At 39.2% G+C, this 20,342-nt stretch overlaps 1 protein-coding gene across 1 annotated transcript in view; it reads right to left on the bottom strand.

Annotated features, from left to right (window-relative positions):
- Nucleotides 1-20,342, bottom strand: part of Smad9 (SMAD family member 9) — a 66,449-nt gene that overhangs the window by 22,079 nt on the left and 24,028 nt on the right. Inside the window, exon 2 of the mRNA XM_026395133.2 lies at nucleotides 2,263-2,864. Coding sequence (XP_026250918.1) covers nucleotides 2,263-2,674 — 412 coding nt within the window. The 5' untranslated portion in view covers nucleotides 2,675-2,864. The remainder of the gene's footprint in view (nucleotides 1-2,262; nucleotides 2,865-20,342) is intronic.

Below are 20,342 nucleotides of genomic sequence, written 5' to 3' on the forward strand. Positions count from 1 at the left end.
CTATTTAAGTGATCATAGGAATGAAAAGAAAATCAGAATGAAAAGAAAAATTCAATGTACCTAAAATAGACAGTCAAAAAAAAATGAGATTTCAAAGACAAAACTTAACCATTTATAACAACTAGGTATTCAACAAACTTGTTAAGATTAACATTTTTGTTGTTCTCAAACTATTTATTCTGCACATGGCTCGATAGCTAGATGTAAAAGCTGATTGTTCTATTAAAAATATCAGTTAGAAATAAAAAAACTGTATACATTAAATGTTACTTTAAATTTATACCATCCTGAGTCATTTTTTCTAGAAATTCAAACCTAAGATGATATGAAATATATCTACAGATGTAAAACATTCACATATCATCCTAAAAGAAACTTCACATGGTATGAAAATCTAAATAATCAAGTAATTCTTTAAAAGTATATTTTTTAATATCCAAGAGGAAAAATTAATATATATATATTACAAAATACTTCTTACAAGCTGTTATGTTTTTTAACTACATTACTTAGGAAGATAAATTATTTCTTTTTTCTTTTTTTTAGCACTGGGGATTGAACTCAGGGGCACTCGGGGCATCCCCAGCCCTATTTTGTCTTTTATTTAGAGACAGGGTCTCTCACTGAGTTGCTTAGCACCTCACTTTTACTGAGGCTAGGTTTGAACTTGCAATCCTCCTGCCTCAGCCTCCTGAGATGTTCTTTGGATATGCATTCTAGATGCCAAATATAATTGAAATCTTTGGAGACAAAAAAGAATCAAGCCATTTTTTGTCATAAACTCAGACATTTTTTTTTTTGAGATGGGGTCTAACTCAAGAAATTTGATGGGATAATGTTTGTATCTCAGATAAATTTTTTTTAACTTGTATTCTGGAAGGTTGTCTACATTGGCCTTGAACTCCTGGGTTCAAGGGATCCTCCCACCTCAACCTCCAGAGTAACTGGGACTAGAAGCACACCACACTACTCCACATTTTTAAAAATATGCAAAGAGTTCAAGAGAAGTAGGAAGAAGGGAAGAAAGCAAAAACCTCTGTGATCTAGGAGAAATGTATCAGATTTGCCAAGAACATAGGACCTTCTAATGGTCTTCCCAGGGTCTCTGTCTGCATGGTGGCCATAAGAAGCCACTTCGTCATGACATCCCTAACAACCACTTGGCAACATGATGGCAAATTTGGGGACCCTGAAAAGATGCCTGCCTAAGACTGACATGAGCCGGACATGGAGATATTGCATTAAGGAGAACTGGATGTTCAAGCTGCTCCCTAGACAGCCCTGTCTCCTGATGGGACCGAGACAATCTCCTGGAGCTAATGTGATCCTTCGGTTTCCTGGAATGAGGCAGATGACCAATGAAACAGAAAAGAAAAAAAAAGCATAAAAACTGTATGAATTCTGCCCAGAATTCCATAAGAACAATCAGTCCAAATAGAATTTCAATAAAACTATTGAAGTCTGTGCAAAGGAACAAAGAGATAAATACTAGACTTCTCCCAAATGGGGGTGAAATATACAGAGACACACACATACAGATATGTGAAGAGTATTAGAACAGTACTCTTCTTTAGTCAGAACCATAATTAAGGGCTGAGGGTATAGCCCAGTGGCAGAGCACTTGCCTAGCCTGTGAGAGGTACTAGGTAGAAACCCCAGCACTATAAAAAATGTCTTTAAAAACAACCACTGATCTCCCCCAACCCCGGCCCCTGGTGTTTTCAGCCCTGAAATAATTTTCAGCAACTCTTTCTTTGGCTGTTTTCAGATCCAGAGATGAGCTAACTTCCCTTTATCTAAGCTTGAATAAAGTGGAAGCACAAACAAACAAACTTTGGTTTAGCTCAATACAAATCAAAGATCAATTCAGTTCATTTAGTTCAGTGTGGTGTGTGTGTGTGTGTGTGTGTGTGTGTGTGTGTGTGTGTGTGTGTGGCGGGGGTTAATTTTCCAGGATACTTTAAGCCCTTCCAAGGCCTTAAGAATTAGGAAAAGGCCATGATGATTTCTCCAAAGTTCATCAAAATAAAATGCATTTTTCAAAATCACATAAAGCTTCCATATACTTCGAAACTAAAATATGTATTTTTTCTAAGTTTTCCTGATTACAAAATTTTGGATTCATTCCTTAAAACGTTTCAAACCTCCCTCTCTTCTCTCTATAGGTAGAAGTCCTGGTCTGGTGGGTACCCCACCATTCTCCACCAGTGGAACTTTAACTTCCACTTTGAAATAAACGGGGACATCATGAACAAAACCCACCTGGAGTCTCCACCCGGCGGTAGTGGTAAGGGTTAATGCACACCTCTTTCTGTTTGGAGCCAAAAGGGAACTCACAGCACTCCAATGGCTTCAACTCATGGTGGGACTGGAGATCTGGCCATCGCCACACCCGGCAGTAGATGACGTGCGGCAAACCCTTGCGGTGGGACACCTGCAGGCGCCCATCCAGGGACCTGGGGATGGTGACACATTTGCTGGGTTGCCCAGGACAGCTGAGGGCCCTCTCCAGCTCATCCATGGCTCCTTTCTTCTTCTTTAGTTTCTTCACTAGAGAGTCCACGGCCTTCTCTGCCCACTTCTCCTCTTCATCTCCTTGCTTCCAGCCAAGCAGTCTCTTCACTGCGGGGCTGGTGAAGGAGAAGAGGGAGCTGATGGGGGTGCTGGAGTGCATAGGAGGTGGGCCACAGACGTCCCCCCACACCGAAACCGGACTCACGGCCCTTCACGGCTGGTCAGCAGCCAGGAACTCTCCAGGGAGGGCATAGGTACAAATTGGCCTTTTCTTCTGGAAGCAACTGTGACTGATTCCAGTTGGGAATTGTGCTGACTTCTTCCTAAGCCCGTGCATGGGTTGGCCAACCCTGAAAAACAAAGTGAGACTTGCGTGAGCTTCATCAGGCTGATTTTCAGAAAAGGAAACACCGTTCCAATGTTTTAACTTGAAAATTCAATCATCTTTTGGACACTGCCCTCCCTTATACCCCTTCACCCAGGTCTTGGACACTGGTCTTAAAAACCTCTTTCAGAGTTTGTCTTTTCTCTCCATTTACCCAACACTTGGGGTCTGGACCTTGTGGTAAAAAGGACTCCCTCAGATCATAGTGGCAACTTGTGACTTCCCTCCTGCCCTCCTCCTGCTCTAAGCCATTTATCCCCAAACCTAATTTGGACCAAGTCATTTTCCCTATTTAAGAAAATGATTAAGTTCATGGATTTCCCAAGTGTAAACTTCTCCACCTGGGTCTCTAAGCTCCTGTGTTCTTCCAGCAATATAGACCTTCTTTCTTCATTTATAGGTTGCACAGGTAATCTGCCCCTCCCCATTGTACGACATATATACAAATGAAAAGGGAAAAATATGATTAGGATCACTGTAGTCTCCCCACTGGGAACAGCCACTCTTGCTTGAACCTATCTTCTTCCAAACTACCTAATAGGGTGGCAGTTCTCAAACTATGTTCCAGGGATCCCCCTGGGAGTCCCTGAGACTCTTTCAGGGGGCTGTGAGTTCCAAATTACATATCTGTGTGAGCTAAATCCACTTCTTGCTCTTCAACCAAAATAACAAATCACAATAGGCTGTGTGCGGAAGGGGATATGAGAATCTGGGTCTCTACCTGGCATTAAAGAGATCTGCAAAGGTAGAAAACAATGGCACTCTTCTCACTAAAGTCCTTTTGAAAACATAATTTCTAGTAGAATAATGTGCTTGTGTTCATATGTAATGGATTTATTTTTTTAACATTTATTTCTTAGTTGTAGTTGGACACAATACCTTTATTTTATTTATTTATTTTTATGTAGTGCTAAGGATAGAACCCAGAGCCTTGTATGTGCTAGGCGAGTACTCTACCGCTGAACCACAACCCCAGTCCGGATTTATTATGTTTAATGAATCAATAAGTAGTTCTAAAAATGTCTCAGTTTTAATTCCTAAAATGGAAAACACTGACAGACAAACCCACATACGGGTTATTTGGAGTTCTCCATAACTTCTACAGTGAACAGAGGTCATAAGAACAAAACGGGTTGAAAAGTGCTTTTCTCCAAGTCCCACACAGTCACATACATAGATGTGAACACCAAGAAGTGCTGTCCTCACATTTGATACTCTGCTGAAGATCAGCTGGATTCTTTACCCTTTCATCTGAAGGTGGCACTACTTCCTGGGCATTCAACAGACCCATTGAAGTTTCCTGGGGCAGAACTGCATTTCCTCCTCTGTGAAAGCACTGGCTTAAACAAAACCTCCTCTTTCTAACAGACTTTAAAACCAGCCACCTCATTAATGTTCAGAGTGGCTGCTTCTGAACACAGTTTGAAGAAAGCTTGACTCATTTTAATCTCTGGGAATCAGTGTAGCTCACAATCTCCAACAATTGCTTAATATGCATTAAATATAATTTTCTCCTTTGCTTCCGTGGAGGGAAAAACTGAACCCTTGCCAGTGGGCCTTTAAAACAACAATAACAACAAAAAACTAGGTATTGAACACAAGGGTTCTCTATCATTCAGCCATATCTCTAGTTCTTTTATTTATTTATTTTTTTAATTTCAAGACAGGGTCTCTCTAAACTTCTGAGGCTGGCCTTGAACTTGTGGGCCTCCTGTCTCCCTTCCAAGTTTCTGGGACTACAGTGGGGATGTTGCTTATTGGTAGAGCACTTTCCTAGTATGCACAAGGCCCTGGGTTCAACTCCCAGCATTGGGGGAAAAAAAATTAAAAAAAATTGAGGCTGGATGTAGAGACAGAGGAAATTTCTCGATGGGAGAAAATCAATGAGATTTAATGAGTAGGATGCAGTACTTACATCACTGGATTCCTCATGTGGACCTTATTTAGGATTATACAGAAGTAAACTGTGATGAAAGGAGAGTTAAGGACTCAAAAGTTGTTATTTTTCAGTTAGCAGTTTGACTTAGACCCAGTTTTATTTGGGAAGGTTGATTTTGTGGCTCAACAATTTGTGAATTTATAAAGTAGAGTGCTCAGGTTATGTTTATCTAGACAGGTCGCTTCACAGCAGTGGTTGTAGGGTTGAGGGGCTTTCAGGAGACTTGGCATGACACAGAGGAACCCAAACCCTTACAGAGCTTTAGATGCTGCTTAGCATTACATCGGATTTGTTGTTCGTAAATTGCAGCATCAATCTTTATGTTTAGGTCAGTGGTAGAGAAAAGCCTTTTATAAAAATGTTCACTAAAGTTCAACTCAATACACTTTCTTAAAAACTTTTGCTGTATAGAGCAAATGACAGTTTGCTAAAGTGGGCTGAGTTTGCCTTTTGTTTTTTTAAACTGTGAGTTCCTCTCTATCTAATGGCCTGTGAAATCAATTTATCATCGGAACAAAATAGCTTTTGGAAAACCAACAAAACAAAACAGACTATGTTGCAGGACAGCTAACAAAGAAAAAGTAAGTGTAATAAAGTACGTGTGTATAAGCTCATTCCAACTTTTCATTCAGAGGCATATGCTCTGTGTATGTGTGGTGTTTATGGTATATGTGGAGTATGAGTCCAAAATGCAAAATTTATTTACTTTTCTTATTGCACCTTGCAATCAAAACTACTTAAAAAGCATTACTCCTCAACCATACATTTCCTCAAACTCTCTGAGGTTTACCTTGATTAGTGACATGCAGGGGCCACTGAATTCCTTGGGGAATTCCCAGTTAATACTGAATCTAGGATCTAAAAAGCTCTAAGCTAATATAGCTCTTAATCCTCCTGAATTTAGGCTCTCTGCTATCTGAGGTCACTGCCCCTTTAAAATAATTAAAGTAGTCTCACAGTGGCTCCAAAACCAAGATTTTATAGTTGCAAGACAGCTCCTGTCCAATTAAACAGAGGCCTTTGCATTAAGGGAGACCCAAGAGTTAAATTTAGAATCTCAGAATGATAAACACCAAATTCATAACAATGACTTCCTGGTAACAGAACAGAAAACAGCAAAAAGTTAAACTTTGGGTACACCGAAGTTGAAACGATGATTCTCTATACTTGTTTGTATGTTTTTTGTATTTTTTATAGAAGAAATAAGTATTAAAGTGAATCAAACTTAGAAACCCACAAACACTAAGGTTCTTGTTTGTGCTAATAGTTTCTATAAAATAAATAAAATTTGGACTCTCACAAAGATTTTTGTCTATGTAAATAACTTCTGTTTATCCAGGCAGAGACGTTTAAGCTTCATAAAGATAAATTCATTCTCATTCCTATATTTTAGCCATTAAAAGAACAAAGGGCCTCTTGTTTATCCCCAACTAGCCATAACATTAGCATCAACAGTGAGGTCTCCAACTGTCCCCATCTGCTCAGTACTGTCAACCTGGCTCCCAGTAGCTTTGCCCATAGAGTTGAATGCCCATAGACTGCAGATGCTAGCCTACCATGGCCTCCTGAAGACACCACTGCCCAGGCTCACATAAACTAAAATAGAGCACTTCCACGGGAGCTTAAAACAAACAAACAAACAAAAAACTACTGTTGCAAAAATGAGAGGGTCAATTAATTCTGCTCTTACAGTTACGCTGTTTTAATAAAGTACAAAGAAGAACAAAATAAACAAACAAGGCACCTTGTATAAAGATAAATGCACAGGAGGTATTTATATAGAAACTAGCCAGTTGATTCCCACATAAGATAGCAAAAGCTATGAAAGACAGGAGGAGATGGTGGTGTATGAACAATTCTTACTCAACCTGGAAGGCTCTAGAAGGATTCCTAATAGGATAAATGAACTGTACTTCAAAAGATTAAAATCACAGTTAATAAAACTGACTTGGTAGACCAGGGAAATAGTCTAAGATTTCCTTGTGCAGTTCTAGTCTCACAAGAGAATGGTACAACCCTGCCACAGACAAGCTGTGTGGTTTTAGACAAGTCATGTGTTCTCTCTGCAGCTCCTTATTTTCTCATTTGTGGATCTGGATGGGCTCCGCCTTTGCTTCAGTGTCTGCATGGGTGACAGTGGTTCCATGATACATGGCTATTGACTGGATGTGCCACATGGGAGCATATGACTCATTCAACTGCCGTTGATGCTGCACCACTACCGCTGGTGTGAGATTTTCATGCATGACACTCTGTGGCACAGAGCAGGGCAAAACAGCAACTGTTTTCCACAAGCATCAAACTGACCCTTTGAATAACAAATGTCATCCAGCAAGCAGCACAACACAGTTTCTACTTTGTATTCCAGTTGTTTCTTTCTGGAATTACTTTTTATGTGTGCCTATGGTGCTGGGGATTGAACCCAGGGCCTTGTGTAAGTGAGGCAAGCATTCTACCAACTGAACTACATCCCCAGCCCTGGAATTACTTTTGTGACTGCAAAGGCATAAGAGTAAAAACACATGCTTGGTGTCACTGTGTTTGATGCTATTAGTTGGTGTGTCATCTGGCACTCAGAACCCCAGATCGCTCAAATGCCTTCTGCTGACCATTGGAGCTTGCTGTCTTTGGGCAGAAAGAAAAAAGTACCATGGCTGTGCTTGCTCTGAGTCACTTGTGGCTTGCTTCACATAACTGCAGCACAAAAACTGTACTTCTTTCTTTTCCTGGCATCCAAGTTTTACAATAAACTCCAACTGAGTGAGCAAAACAACTTCTCATTTTTTTTTTTTTTTAAAAACAGGCCCACTTAAAATAAAAGCAGAATTGGCCACATGCACACACGACGACTTAACTGTACGTGATTCCACGAAAAAAAAATAAAAACAATTTACCAGCTACATTAAAGTTTGGGAGACAGGGGTTTTTTTGGTAATAAGTTGTCAGTTTAAATCCCAACTTCCCTTCGCATACTAAAGATTATTTTTCACTCATTGGGGCTCCTTGAAAGAGTCAATTAAGGATTTTTAATCCTGTGGGGAAAAAATTTCTAAAAAACTATTTAAGGTGAATATGTTGATAGGCTTCTCTGGAGCAGAGCTAAGCAATGAGCACATGGAACTTTTGAGATTCTTTCATGGGCACTGCTTTGTGGTCAATCTGGCCAAGGGAAGTGTCCATCATCCGCCAGACCACGCACTGCTGTCAGCCTGGGGATCAGGTGACATTCTGCTCTACAAGGACCTGAAGAAGAGACTACCACCACGTCAGAACATCTTTGTCTTTTAATTTTTTTCAATTTTATCACTTTTGCCTCTCTAATCCTCCCTCAAAAACATTCATGGCCAACATTAAGAATACCTTGGCCTCCCCTCTAGAAAAGTTTACTAACCAAACTTAGAATCTGAACACATTTTCCAAAGGAATATTTAACCCCATTCGGGAAATAGACTGTTTTCTTGATGGCTTCTGTAGCACTTTTTAGACACTAGTAATTTTAAGCAATAAGATGTGCATTTAAAAATGTTAAAAACAAATCCAAAAGAACACCAACCTAGAAAACAGGTGGCTGCTACTATCAGCATTGGCATGTATATAGCATGTCTCATTACTGTACACATTTTAAAAGAAACTTGGTTTAAAACACACATATACAGAAGTAAATGTCTGATTAAGTCAACATTGTCCTCACTTAGTCTAGCCTGGCATCCCCATGTGTTTCCAAATGAGTAACAACCATAAGGTTGTACTGTAAAATGTAAACTACCTCATGTGTGTATCAACTTAATTTCATGCATTTGGATAAACAGAAGAATGGTATTACAATGTCATATTCTGGACAAGAAAATTCCCACCTGTATTTGAAGGTTTCCTACAAATCTGTGAAGGGACAGTCCCAGTTATCAGGTGTACCAATGAGCATCTCATTGTAGGCTGGAAGACCTTCAGTCCACAGCAACAAAGAAGAAGACAGAGATGCATTACTATAATTCTGGATCTCTGAATTATCTGCTTATTCTGTGTTTTTTAGTCAGATTTTTCATCGCTGTGAAAAATCTGTTCTGTGAACCAGAACAACTGTAGAGGAGGAAAGCATTATTTAGGAGCTCACAGTTTCAGAAGTCTCAATCCACAAAGAGCAGACTCCATTCCTCAGGGCTCAAGGTGAGGCTGAACATCATGATGGAAGAGTTTGGCAAAGGAAAGCAGCTCACATGGTGATCAGGAAGCAGAGAGGGAGAGAGACTCCACTCTCCAAGTACAACATATATACCCCATAGCCATGCCTCCAATAAATCACTTCCTCCAGCCACACCCCACCTGCCTCCAGTTACCACTCAGTTAATCCCATCAGGGATTAGTTGGGTTGAGACACAGGAATGGTATCACGTAATACTGATTGGGTTGAGATACTCACAACCCTATCATTTCTCCTCTGAAACTTCTTGCATTGTCTCACATGTGAGCTTTGGAGGACACCTCACATCCAAACCATAACACTGGGTGATAGTGTAAATATAGATTTTTCTGGGGAGACAGTCCATAGGTATTTTTCTTCAAAATCTCCAAATAGCCTGTGTGACCTACCCCCAAAGATTTTTAAAACCTACTGAATTAGAAGGAAAGGAGAAAGTGAACGAACTAAGGAATAAAAGAGAGGAGCTGATTAATCTCACTAACTGGTGCCAGGAGAGAGCCTCAAAAAGCCTACTTGCCTCAAAATAAAAAAATAAAAAGAACCACAAACTCAGTAGTTAAGCACCCCTGGGTTTAATTCCCTGTATCACAAAAAAAGAAAACGAAAAGAAAGAAAGAAAGGCTTAAAGCCACTGAGTATTCTCATGGTAAGTGCTTTATGTACACTTACATATTTAATCTCTGTCCTGGCATATGAGGAAACAAAGGCACACAGAGATCTAGTAACTTGCCCAAGATCATACAACTATAAAGGGGCCCAACTCACCATAGTTTGACTTATGATTTTTTTGGACTATGTAACTGTGTGAAAATGACACGCATTCAGTAGAAATTGTACTTCAAAGATTGAATATTGATCTTCTCCCAGGCTAGCAATACACCATCCATGCCTACCCAAGAGGCCAAGAGGCTGGGCAGCAGCAGAATCCATAGCTCCCAGGCAGCCTCGCCATCACAAGGGGAGAGGACTGACAGTCTCCCCATGCTATGCTGCCAGCACTTTGGGGATACTGTGTCTTGTGTTTTTATGTTTTTTCCTTACGATATTATCAACTCACTATAGGTTTATCAGGACATGACCCCATGGTAGGTCAAGGCACACCTGAAGCAAGTGGTAGTGCTGAAATTCAGACCTGGGCAGTCTGGCTCAGACGCACACCCTCCCCGCTCTAACACCACCTTCCTCCTAAAGGAGACGGGACAGAAGCAGCATGGGGTGTCTCCTCAATAGGTATGGGCTGAGAGTGAAAGAGCCCAGCACCCAGGGCTGGGCCTGAGCTGGACTGAAAGGGAAGACAATGTTGGAAGGAGCCTGGATGGCAAGAAGGCCCCCTCATTCTCCAAAATATGGCAATTCTAAGGGAGAAAGTGGAAGAACAGCAGCGCTGGCTCCATGTCCCAAAGGAAAGGATAAACCAGAGTTAAGCTGTGTCTGTCAATCACCATTCGTTCATTCATTTCTCTCAACATTTCTGCCTACTCTGAATACCTACTAAATGCAAAGCAGACACGGCCCTTGCCTTTCCAGAGCTTAGAAATTTGCGTGGATATTTAACAAGGAAGGATTGACAAACCATGAAGTACTATGCAGGAGACAAACATGGTGTTAGGATGGATGGAGGGGCAAGGAACTCATGTGGACCTACTGCCGAAGATTGCACTGAGGAGGAAACAACTCAGCCAAGAGGATGAGAAAGGACAGCCACTCCAGGAGAACTGCCGAAGAAAGAGTGAATAGCACAGCTTAGGGGTGGGGAGGATTGGGTGCATCCGGGTAAATGAAGGAAATGAAGCCTGAGTTCCAGGAGGAGTCAGCAGGCAGTGGCTGGAGGCAGCCCAGGCTGGGCCTGGAAGGCATCGTGCAGAAAACAGGTTTTCCTGTAAGTGCAAAGGAAGGAAGCCTTTGAATAGGTTTTGCAAGCAAAGGAATTAAATGATCTGACTGAATTTCTAAATGATTGCACTGGCTGCTTGTGGAGGGATGGATGGGAAGGGAGTGAAGGAGACGGGGCTGCTAGAGGCATTTTACAGATTGAGAGGAATTCATCAGTGAGAAGGAGAGATTCATGTTGCACAAGAGGGAGGAGGACAACAGAAGGGAAGAAAGGAGAAAGGAGCAGATGCAGGCGGGGGTCCATCAGGTCACAGCAAGACAAGACGTTTCCTCTGCAAGAGTCTCAGGGCCAGGGCGGAGGCTGATTTGAGTGAGTCTGGGAGTGGGAGTGTGTTCTGGATGGGAAGCAAAAGGCTTGTTCCCACGGGGCCAGCAGCCAGCACTGCTGACAACAAAGCCATTGTGAAGGTCACCCTCTGCCAAGGACCTTCAGAAAAAGTACTTCTGCCCTCGAAAACATGAGCCCTGACCTTTTAGGCTGCCCAGTCTAGTCCCAGAGTCCACTATGATCAGACTCACTTCCCCTTCATGACACAAGGGGACAGCTAGAGCTGGATGAAGGCGCAAGTACGTGGGGGAAAATGAGTTGGAAAAATATCTCTGCCATCAGGTAAATGGATGGAATTGGAGAAGATAATGCTAAGTGAAGTTAGCCAATCCCCTCCAAAAAATGCCGAATATTTTCTCTGACTGACTGACTCATAGTGGGGTAGGGAGCGGGGAACATGGGAGGAATAGACAAACTCTAGATAGGGTAGAGGGGTGGGAGGGGAAGGGAGGGGACAGGGGGTTAGCAATGATGATGGAATGTGGTGGACATCATTATCCAAAGTACATGTATGCAGACCTGAATTGGTGTGAATATACTTTGTGTGCAACCAGAGATATGAAAAATTGTGCTCTATATGTGTAATATGAATTGTAATGCGTTCTGCTGTCATTTATTTTAAAAAAATCAAAAAGAAAATACATATAAAAAATATCACTGCGATCAACTCTCAAAATATAAACTGGTCACATTCCTACAAATGTAGGTGGTGCCATCAAGTGGGGAAAAAAATAACACTCCTGAATATTTTTTTGTGATGAGCTGACCACTCGGCACTGGCAAGTGAGGAAGCCAGAAGTTCTGAAATGGTAACCTAGGTGTTCACATTCCTTAGAGAAAGCAGTAACTTGTCTTCTGAATCCTTTTAATATAATAGCTTAGAACAAGGGACTAAAGATAAGTACTTTCACGTCCCTCCAAGGATGCACAAAAAAACTGGTCACATTATTGACCCTGCAAAAGTCACAGGAGCCGGGGGAGAAGAAGCATAGAAAACATTTCACTTTGCATTCTATATCAGCCGGAAAATGCTTCTACCAGAAAAAATCACAATGGAAAACTGAGGAGAGGTCTGCAGAAAAGTGGGAAATATTTTGACTATTGTTTTGCCAAGCTCTGATTCTGCTTCAGAAGAAAACTCATAGAGGAATTTCTTCTTAATAAGCTTTTTCTTTTATCTTTTATTGATTTTATTTTTTTAAAAAATACATGACAGCAGTGGAATGCATTACAATTCTTATTACACATCGTGTCTCTTTATATAAAGTATGTTCACGCCAATTTATGCCTTTATACATTTACTTATTTTGCATTACAATTCTTAATACACACATATACCACAATTTTTCATACCTCTGTATATAAAGTATGTTGACACCCAATTCAAGTCTTCATACATGTACTTTGGATAATGATGTCTGTCACATTCCACGATCCTTGCTAATCCCCTGCCCCCTTCTTTTCCCTCCCATCCCTCTTCTCTATCTAGAATTCATCTAATCCTCCATGCTCTCCCTCCCTACACCACTATGAGTCAACCTCCTTATATAAGAGAAAACATTCAGCATTTGCTTTTTGGGGATTGGTTAACTTCACTTAGCATTATTTTCTCTAACGCCATCCATTTACCTGCCAATGCCATGATTTTATTCTTTTTTAATGCTGAGTGAAATTACACTGTGTATATATGCCACATTTTTAGATATCCTTCAATAGATGGATGGATAAAAAGGTGGCATATTAATAAGCTTTTTAACAAATCATGTTTCTATCTACCTCTTTCTCAACGTGTTTCAAAGCAGTACCATCTGACTAGTCTCTGGAGTGCCCAAATTTCTTGGTCCAGCTCTTGCTAAGACTATAGAAAACTGAATTTCCCTTATCCATTCAGAAAATAATGTTCCCTTTGCTCTAAAATGTGGTTCCATACTTCTTTCACTCCCAAGATAAGACCTGGGTTTCTGGATAGACAGTAAGTAGTGACCATCTTACACACACAGGAACAACCCATTTATCAGGAGTTTTTTTTTTTTTTTTTTTTTCTTCTCTCTTTTCTGGATCTGGAAGTTGAATTCAGGGTCATTTTATCACCGAGCTACATCTCCAGTCCTTTTATTTTTTATTTTGAGACAGGATCTCACCAAGTTGACCAGGTTGGCCTCAGGAGTTGCTGGGATTAAAAGTGTGCAAACCATTTACTGGGAGTTCTTACTTGTCCTAAAACGTTAAGATAGCCAGAACTAAGCAGAGAAACAATGTAAAAGGACCAAAATGGCCTTTAAGGAGCAGTCGAATCCAAACAGCATTGCAACAAAATACTCTGTCACCCAGACCCTTTCTTAATATAGACCTCAGTCTTTATTTGTATTAAATTGCTTTGATTGAAATCTCATGTATACACAAACTTATATCATCCCATTACTAACAATGCAATTCTTTCTTTCTTGCACTGTATATTTGTAACTCTTCATGTGTTTATAAAACATCCCACATTCTCAAGGAGAATAGGAGACAAGGCCAAGCATTTCAGCATGAATGATTTATGAATTACAAATTGAAGATCCTTAGAAATCTATTTTTACTGAATTGTTTATAAACTTGTGAATAACTGTTTCCCTTAAAAAAAAAAAAAAATTCTTAGCAACCTCGAAAAGAATAAACCAGACCTTAGGCAACACAAGATGACTTTCGTCCAAGCATGTCTGACCCATGAAAATCCGGATTTACCACAAATATAAACTTGGGAAAGATTATCTGTCTTAAAAAATAAGTCATAATACATGTAAAAGCATGGTTCCATTTACAAAAACCTGATTCACATTCAGCTTTTTCAGGAATAAATAGCCTTCCATTCAGTAAATATTTACCAAGCTCTCTACATTGTAGTTCTTAGAGTTAACTGCTAAGCTTTAGAAAACTGACTCCTAAAGCTATATCGAATTCTGTAGTCAGAAACAATCTAGATCCTTTGGTAGAATTAAGAGATCTCACTTTACATTTCTACTTCCAAATATAATTTTAACCTTAAAATTATATCATGCCCATCTTACCATCTAAATATTTTTGTTGGGCACCAAAGAATACCATTGTCAGCAAACTGTAGAACAAATCAAATTAGTTTTGAGGACATTTTATCTTATAAACCCTTTGCCCATCAAAACACCAAACATCCTTAAAACTTTAAGAATTTACAACCATTCCAGCTTTTGTGTAACCAATACAGTATTATTTTATTGCCATCATCAATGAACCCCCCTTTTTAAAAATGTTCCCAGCATTTCCTTCAGAAAACAGATAAGCTGTATTATTCTAAATATCAGATGATATCCATGCAGAATAGCTTAGCTCCAATATGGCAAATGGATAGTTTTCTTTTTTTAATAAGTACTTAAAATTGGTTTTGGAGATAACTTGGTATTTTTTACTTTTTTCTGGTTGTTGTAAAGTCACCTTAAAACAACTTTGATCCCATTTTTTAACCCTGAAGTACATGTAGGAACAAGAGAAATGGGCTCCCCTCTAAGATATGCATTCCCCGCTCCTTTCTCTCTTTCTCAAATGCAGTTCAGCCCAAATGGGGAATTTAAGCCACCTGCATGGAGAGAAGAGTGCCACACAGCCCCTCCACACAGAGGACAAAGCATGTCTTTGAAAACATTCCCTATGGGATGAAGGGAAGTAAGGGGAGTTGGGAAAAGGAATGGCAGTAGAATGAATCGGACATTACTACCCTATGTGCATATATGACTACACAACCAGTGTAACTCCACACCATGTACAACCAGAAGAATGGGAAGATGTACTCTATGTATGTATTAATATGTCAAAATACATTCAATTGTCACGTATAACTAAAAAGAACAACAATAACAAAAAAATATCCCTTATATTTTATTCAGGATCTCTTCTTTGCCAACACACAAATCACATTTATGGAACTTATGAAAAAAATGTATTAACTTCCTGAACTCCAGCCCGCAGTTCGTAGTTGCAAGCAACAACCATCACCTTTCCCTTCTCCTCTCTCCCACATTGGTAGTCTGAGAAATACACACCTCAGGAAGGATAAATGGACATTTTGCCTATACTACCAAGAACATTTTACTGCTTAGGAGTAAAAAGTCCTTTAAAATATCCTCTCAGAAGCCTTCCTGAACTATTTCTCAAGGCTCTCGTTCATTGTCTGAGTCTTTCACAGGCACTTATTGAGGCTCTGCCATGTGCCTGATGCTGTGCCACATGCTACAAAATGCACATGGTTTCCCAGAGTCCCCATCCTGAGCAATAGTAGCTCCAAGTCAGAATATAGTGCCATGGACCTGCTTCAAATACGGAGAGTCTTTAGAATGTCATAAAAGATATCTGAGGGCTATTTCTGCCCTTCCTAAAAGGTTTACTGGGGGGAAAAAAGATATGTTGCTTTTTATTTTTTTTAAATTTTTACCTATAGGTAGAAATGAAATGATACCTGTAGAACTCTGGGAGAAGTCCAGAAACAATGTTTATTTCTTACAATAAAGGCCTGGTGAGGGAGGCTGGAGTTGTGTCTCAGCGGTAGAGCACTCGCCTAGCACGGGCGAGGCACTGGGTTCAATCCTCAGCACCACATAACAATAAATAAAATAAAGATATTGTGTCCAACTACAACTAAAAAAAAAAATTAAAAAAAAAAAAGGCCTGGTAAGAACCACTAGCTAACTGGTACCCACAGGACAGCTTCCCTGGCTCCCTGGACGTGAGCTGGGTTAACTCCAGGACCAGCACCAGAACTGCTCCAGGTCACCACCATTTTCTCCAGGTGGAACTCCCTGAAAACACAGGTTTGATATAACTAAGGAAACGACATCAACTGGAGTCCTAATGTTTCTGCACTGCAGATTCATCCACTCCTTTTACTGTTACTTGACTACCACATAAGCAAGTGCCTCTTTGGACCTACAGTGTGGATTGTCAAAGTTGGGAAAGAATTCTAGAAATTAAAAACAAAACAAAACTCTGAAATAGCACTGGGATAAGTGAGCTCCTTTAAGTGAGCAATGAGCTCTGTACTTTATCAAGTTGAACAAACGAAGAAGAGAACAGAATGCCACACTATGTGGGAAATAGTTTTGTTGACAATGATGATAGAGTTGTTGAAATATATATAATATGACATAATTGGGGGATGAGGCTTGATTGTACCACTGACTCAAAAGATTACACTTCAGGGGAGTATAACTTCTAATAGAATCACCCAGCTCCGAAACATGTTAAGCAAAGTGCCTGACACAGTCGTAGCTGACCTCACTATGGAAATCAGCATGGAGGCTCTTCAAAAGACTAGGAATGGAACCACCAAATGACCCACCTATACCACTCCCTAGTATTTATCCTAAAGAATTAAAGTCATCACACTACAATGATACGTGCCTACCCATGTTTAGAGCAGCACAATTCACAATAGCTAAACTATAGAACCAGCCTAGGTGTCTGTCAATGGATGAATGGATAAAGAAAATGTGATACATACACACAAAAGAGGAGTTTTATTAGGGCATAAAGAAGAAGGAAATTAGGGGAGGGGGGATAGTAGAGGATAGGAAAGGTATCAGAATACAACAGTTACTAATAGGGCATTATGTAAAATTGTGGATGTGTAACCGACGTGATTCTGCAATCTGCATTTGGGGTAAAAATTGGGAGTTCATAACCCACTTGAATCTAATGTATGAAATATGATATGTCAAGAGCTTTGTAATGTTGTGAACAACCAATAAAAAAAGAAGGAAATTATGTCATCTACAGGAAAATGCACAGAATTTGAGAACATTATATTAAGTAAAATAAGCCAAACTCAAAATGTCAAGGGCAGAATGTTTTCTCTCATACATGGAAGCTAGAGAGGAAGAAGGAAAAGAAAGATTGAAGGAGGGTAGGACAGTCCCATGAAAATCCAAGGGAGATCAGTAGAGGAGCAAAAAGGGACCAGGGGAAGAGAGAAGGGGAAGGAAAGGGGGAATACTGGGAAATGGTATTGGCCAAATTATATTGTTAAATTGTGTGCATGTATGAATATGTAACAAAATCCTATCATTATGTATAATTATAGTGCACCAATAAAAATATAAAAAAATAGAAGAGGGAAATGAAGTGTTCAGATTAAGTCACTGCATCTAGATTAACAAGTAGTTGTTATATACTGAAGAATCATGAAATACAGCAGAAGCCAAGAGGGGATAGACCAGCTTACAGAAATAGTACCCTAAAAGGATTAAAGAAAATATCAAGAAGGACATTCTCTGTCTTCCAAAAGATGATAAGTCCCATAAACTCACTAAACTAAGCTGTATCCAAGTTTTAGAGACAAAAGTGCATGTGTTGACAAAATCAACACAAACATTTCATCCAACAACCTACTTAATTAATATAACCAAACATTTGAGCTTTAAAACTAATCTCACCAAATGTCCATAAAATTCTTAGTCCTTTTAGAAATGAATTGTGTCATACCACAGCAGAACAATATGTTTTCTTAGTAGGTTTGAGTTTTACTTAGCAGATAATTTTCAGAGACACTTAACTTCAAAATAATCAAGCCCCAAACCACAACTGAATTATACCAATAGTTGCACCCTTGATGAGCAAAGCAAAGAGAATAATAAACAAGATGCACTTTTAAGCAAAGAAAATATGAGGACATTCCTATGCATGAGCTCAAATCAAATATAGGACAACTCAAGCTTGTGCAGTCTTCTAAAACACTGGCACTTTACTGGGCTAGAAATTTTCAGTTGTCAAATTAGAATATAAGAAAAAATCATTAATACGTGCTCATATCATTTGCCAAATTAAGACTTCTTATTGAAAACCTATCTTTGTCTGAAATGCCAAGTGTTGATAAGGATACAATTAAGAAGAATCTGTAGGAATGATTGGATACCACATTTTGGGAATCATCTGCCATCATCTTATAAAGTTAAAATTTGCATATCATAATAAGACCTAGCAATTCCACAACCTGGAATATAATCTCAGGTAGAAATAATAAGTGAAATCAATGTATCAGGTCTCTACCAGCATTTTAAAATATAGACTGGATTTTATCAGTCATTTCTCATAGCAGGGGAAAACAGTGGTTTTTTTGTTTGTTTGTTTGTTTTGTTTTTTATTTATTTATTTTTAAATTTATTTTTGAAGACAGAGATTTGTGTGTATGTCCTGTTGGGTTATAGTTATTAAAAAGTTTGTAAGGAAATTCTTTAAGTAAACTATTTCACACAGTATGATATTCATAGCAGAATTCTTTAAAATAGAAAGAATGTAGAAATCATCTAATCATTCCTCATCTGGAATAATGAATAGACAGAATGATGAAATAATGTCATAATGGATATTATACAGTATAAAAATACATTAACTAAACCCACAAAGATTAATCTGAGGAACATAATGTTAACTGTAAAAGGCAGAGCCTAGAAGTAATGAATATGAAATCAATTTTATAAAGTGCAAAATCAATTTTATAAAGTGCAAAAACGAACACTAAGTACCATGGGGATACATACATATGTAATTGAGTTATATTTTAAAAGTCAAGACAAAGAAAATACAAAATTCAAGACAATAATACTTCTGGGTAAGAGGCAGAGATGTGACATTAGTGATATTATAACATATTATTATATTACATTGTTATGTTATTATATTCCATTATAACTTTTATAAATGCTGCACATATTCTTTTGAATGCATCCAACATTACAAAATAAAACAATTAATTAAAACAGAATCTGAGAGGACATGTATATCATGGTTCCTTTCATAAAATTAAGGATATTTCTTAGCAGACTTTGGTTTAACTATCAAAGATTAACAAAAAAATAAGAATTCTAATCTATAACCAGAATAGTCTTAGAACAATGACCAAGAAGGTTAAAAACAAGTATCTATTGAGCATCCACTATCCACAAGTTATAAAGTTTTACAAAACTAATGTGAAACCATTAGCCCAAGAGCTAAATTATTCATTATGGACTACGAACCTTCCTGGCTCTGAGTCTTCCTTAATGCCTTTCTGCTTTCTTATCTCTTCCTCTCCCCTCTTCAAAGCCCATCACTTATAGAGTTGCTCTGATCTATTTATTCTGTTACCTCCCTGCCTGACACTCTGTAATTCTCATCCTCACTTATCCAGTGTTGTGGCACACTGATTGGGACCCAGTGGAGATCCCTCTCACCTGAGGCTGGGGTCCCTTGAACCTCCACTCTCACTTAGAATCCCGAGCAAACCCATTAAAAAGATGGCAGAGAAGAAAAACCCTTATTGATATATCATTCATATTTATTATGTCATTTACTCTTAGTTTCCATGGGAAATTTGATTATCAGTTTTTCCTGAATAGCCTGGTAATGAGGGGGGGCTCCAAACTGCCTACCTTCTACCACTTAACCTCCATCTGCTGCAGTCAGTTCCTGCCAGCCGGTTAGCTTTAGGTCAGTTAACTCCTCAAACCTATATCTTCCTCTGTATCCTCATTTCTTCCCCTTCTTCTTTTTTTTTTTTTTTTTTTTTTGTACCAGGGATTGAACTCAGGGGCACTCGACCACTGAGCCACATCCCCAGCTCTATTTTGTATTATTTAGAGATGGGGTCTCACTGAGTTGCTTAGTGCCTCGCTGGTTTTGAACTCCTAATCCTCCTGTCTCAGCCTCCTGAGCCACTGGGATTATAGACATACACCACAGGCCATGCTCATCCCATTTTAATGAGCCTCAGCTCTCTACACTCATATGCACAGTGATTGCCCATAGACAAGGCATTGTCTGGAACCATATCCCTTGCTGCAATCTGAGCGGCCATGAAAACTGTATCCATCAAAGGATCTAACACAAGTTTCTCAATCCCACCACTCCTGACATTTAGACTTGGTCTCTCACCTGGGGAACTGTTCTGTGCACTGATGAAAGTTTAAAGCATCCCTGGTCTATATCTACTTGATACCAGTAGAGCCCACCCCAACAAATGTGACAACTTAAAATTATCTGCAGGCATTGTAAAATATCTTCTGTTACCCTCTGCAGACACTGATTTAATATAAATCATGAT

Source organism: Urocitellus parryii, chromosome 2, assembly GCF_045843805.1.
Source record: "Urocitellus parryii isolate mUroPar1 chromosome 2, mUroPar1.hap1, whole genome shotgun sequence".
NCBI lineage: Eukaryota > Metazoa > Chordata > Mammalia > Rodentia > Sciuridae > Urocitellus > Urocitellus parryii.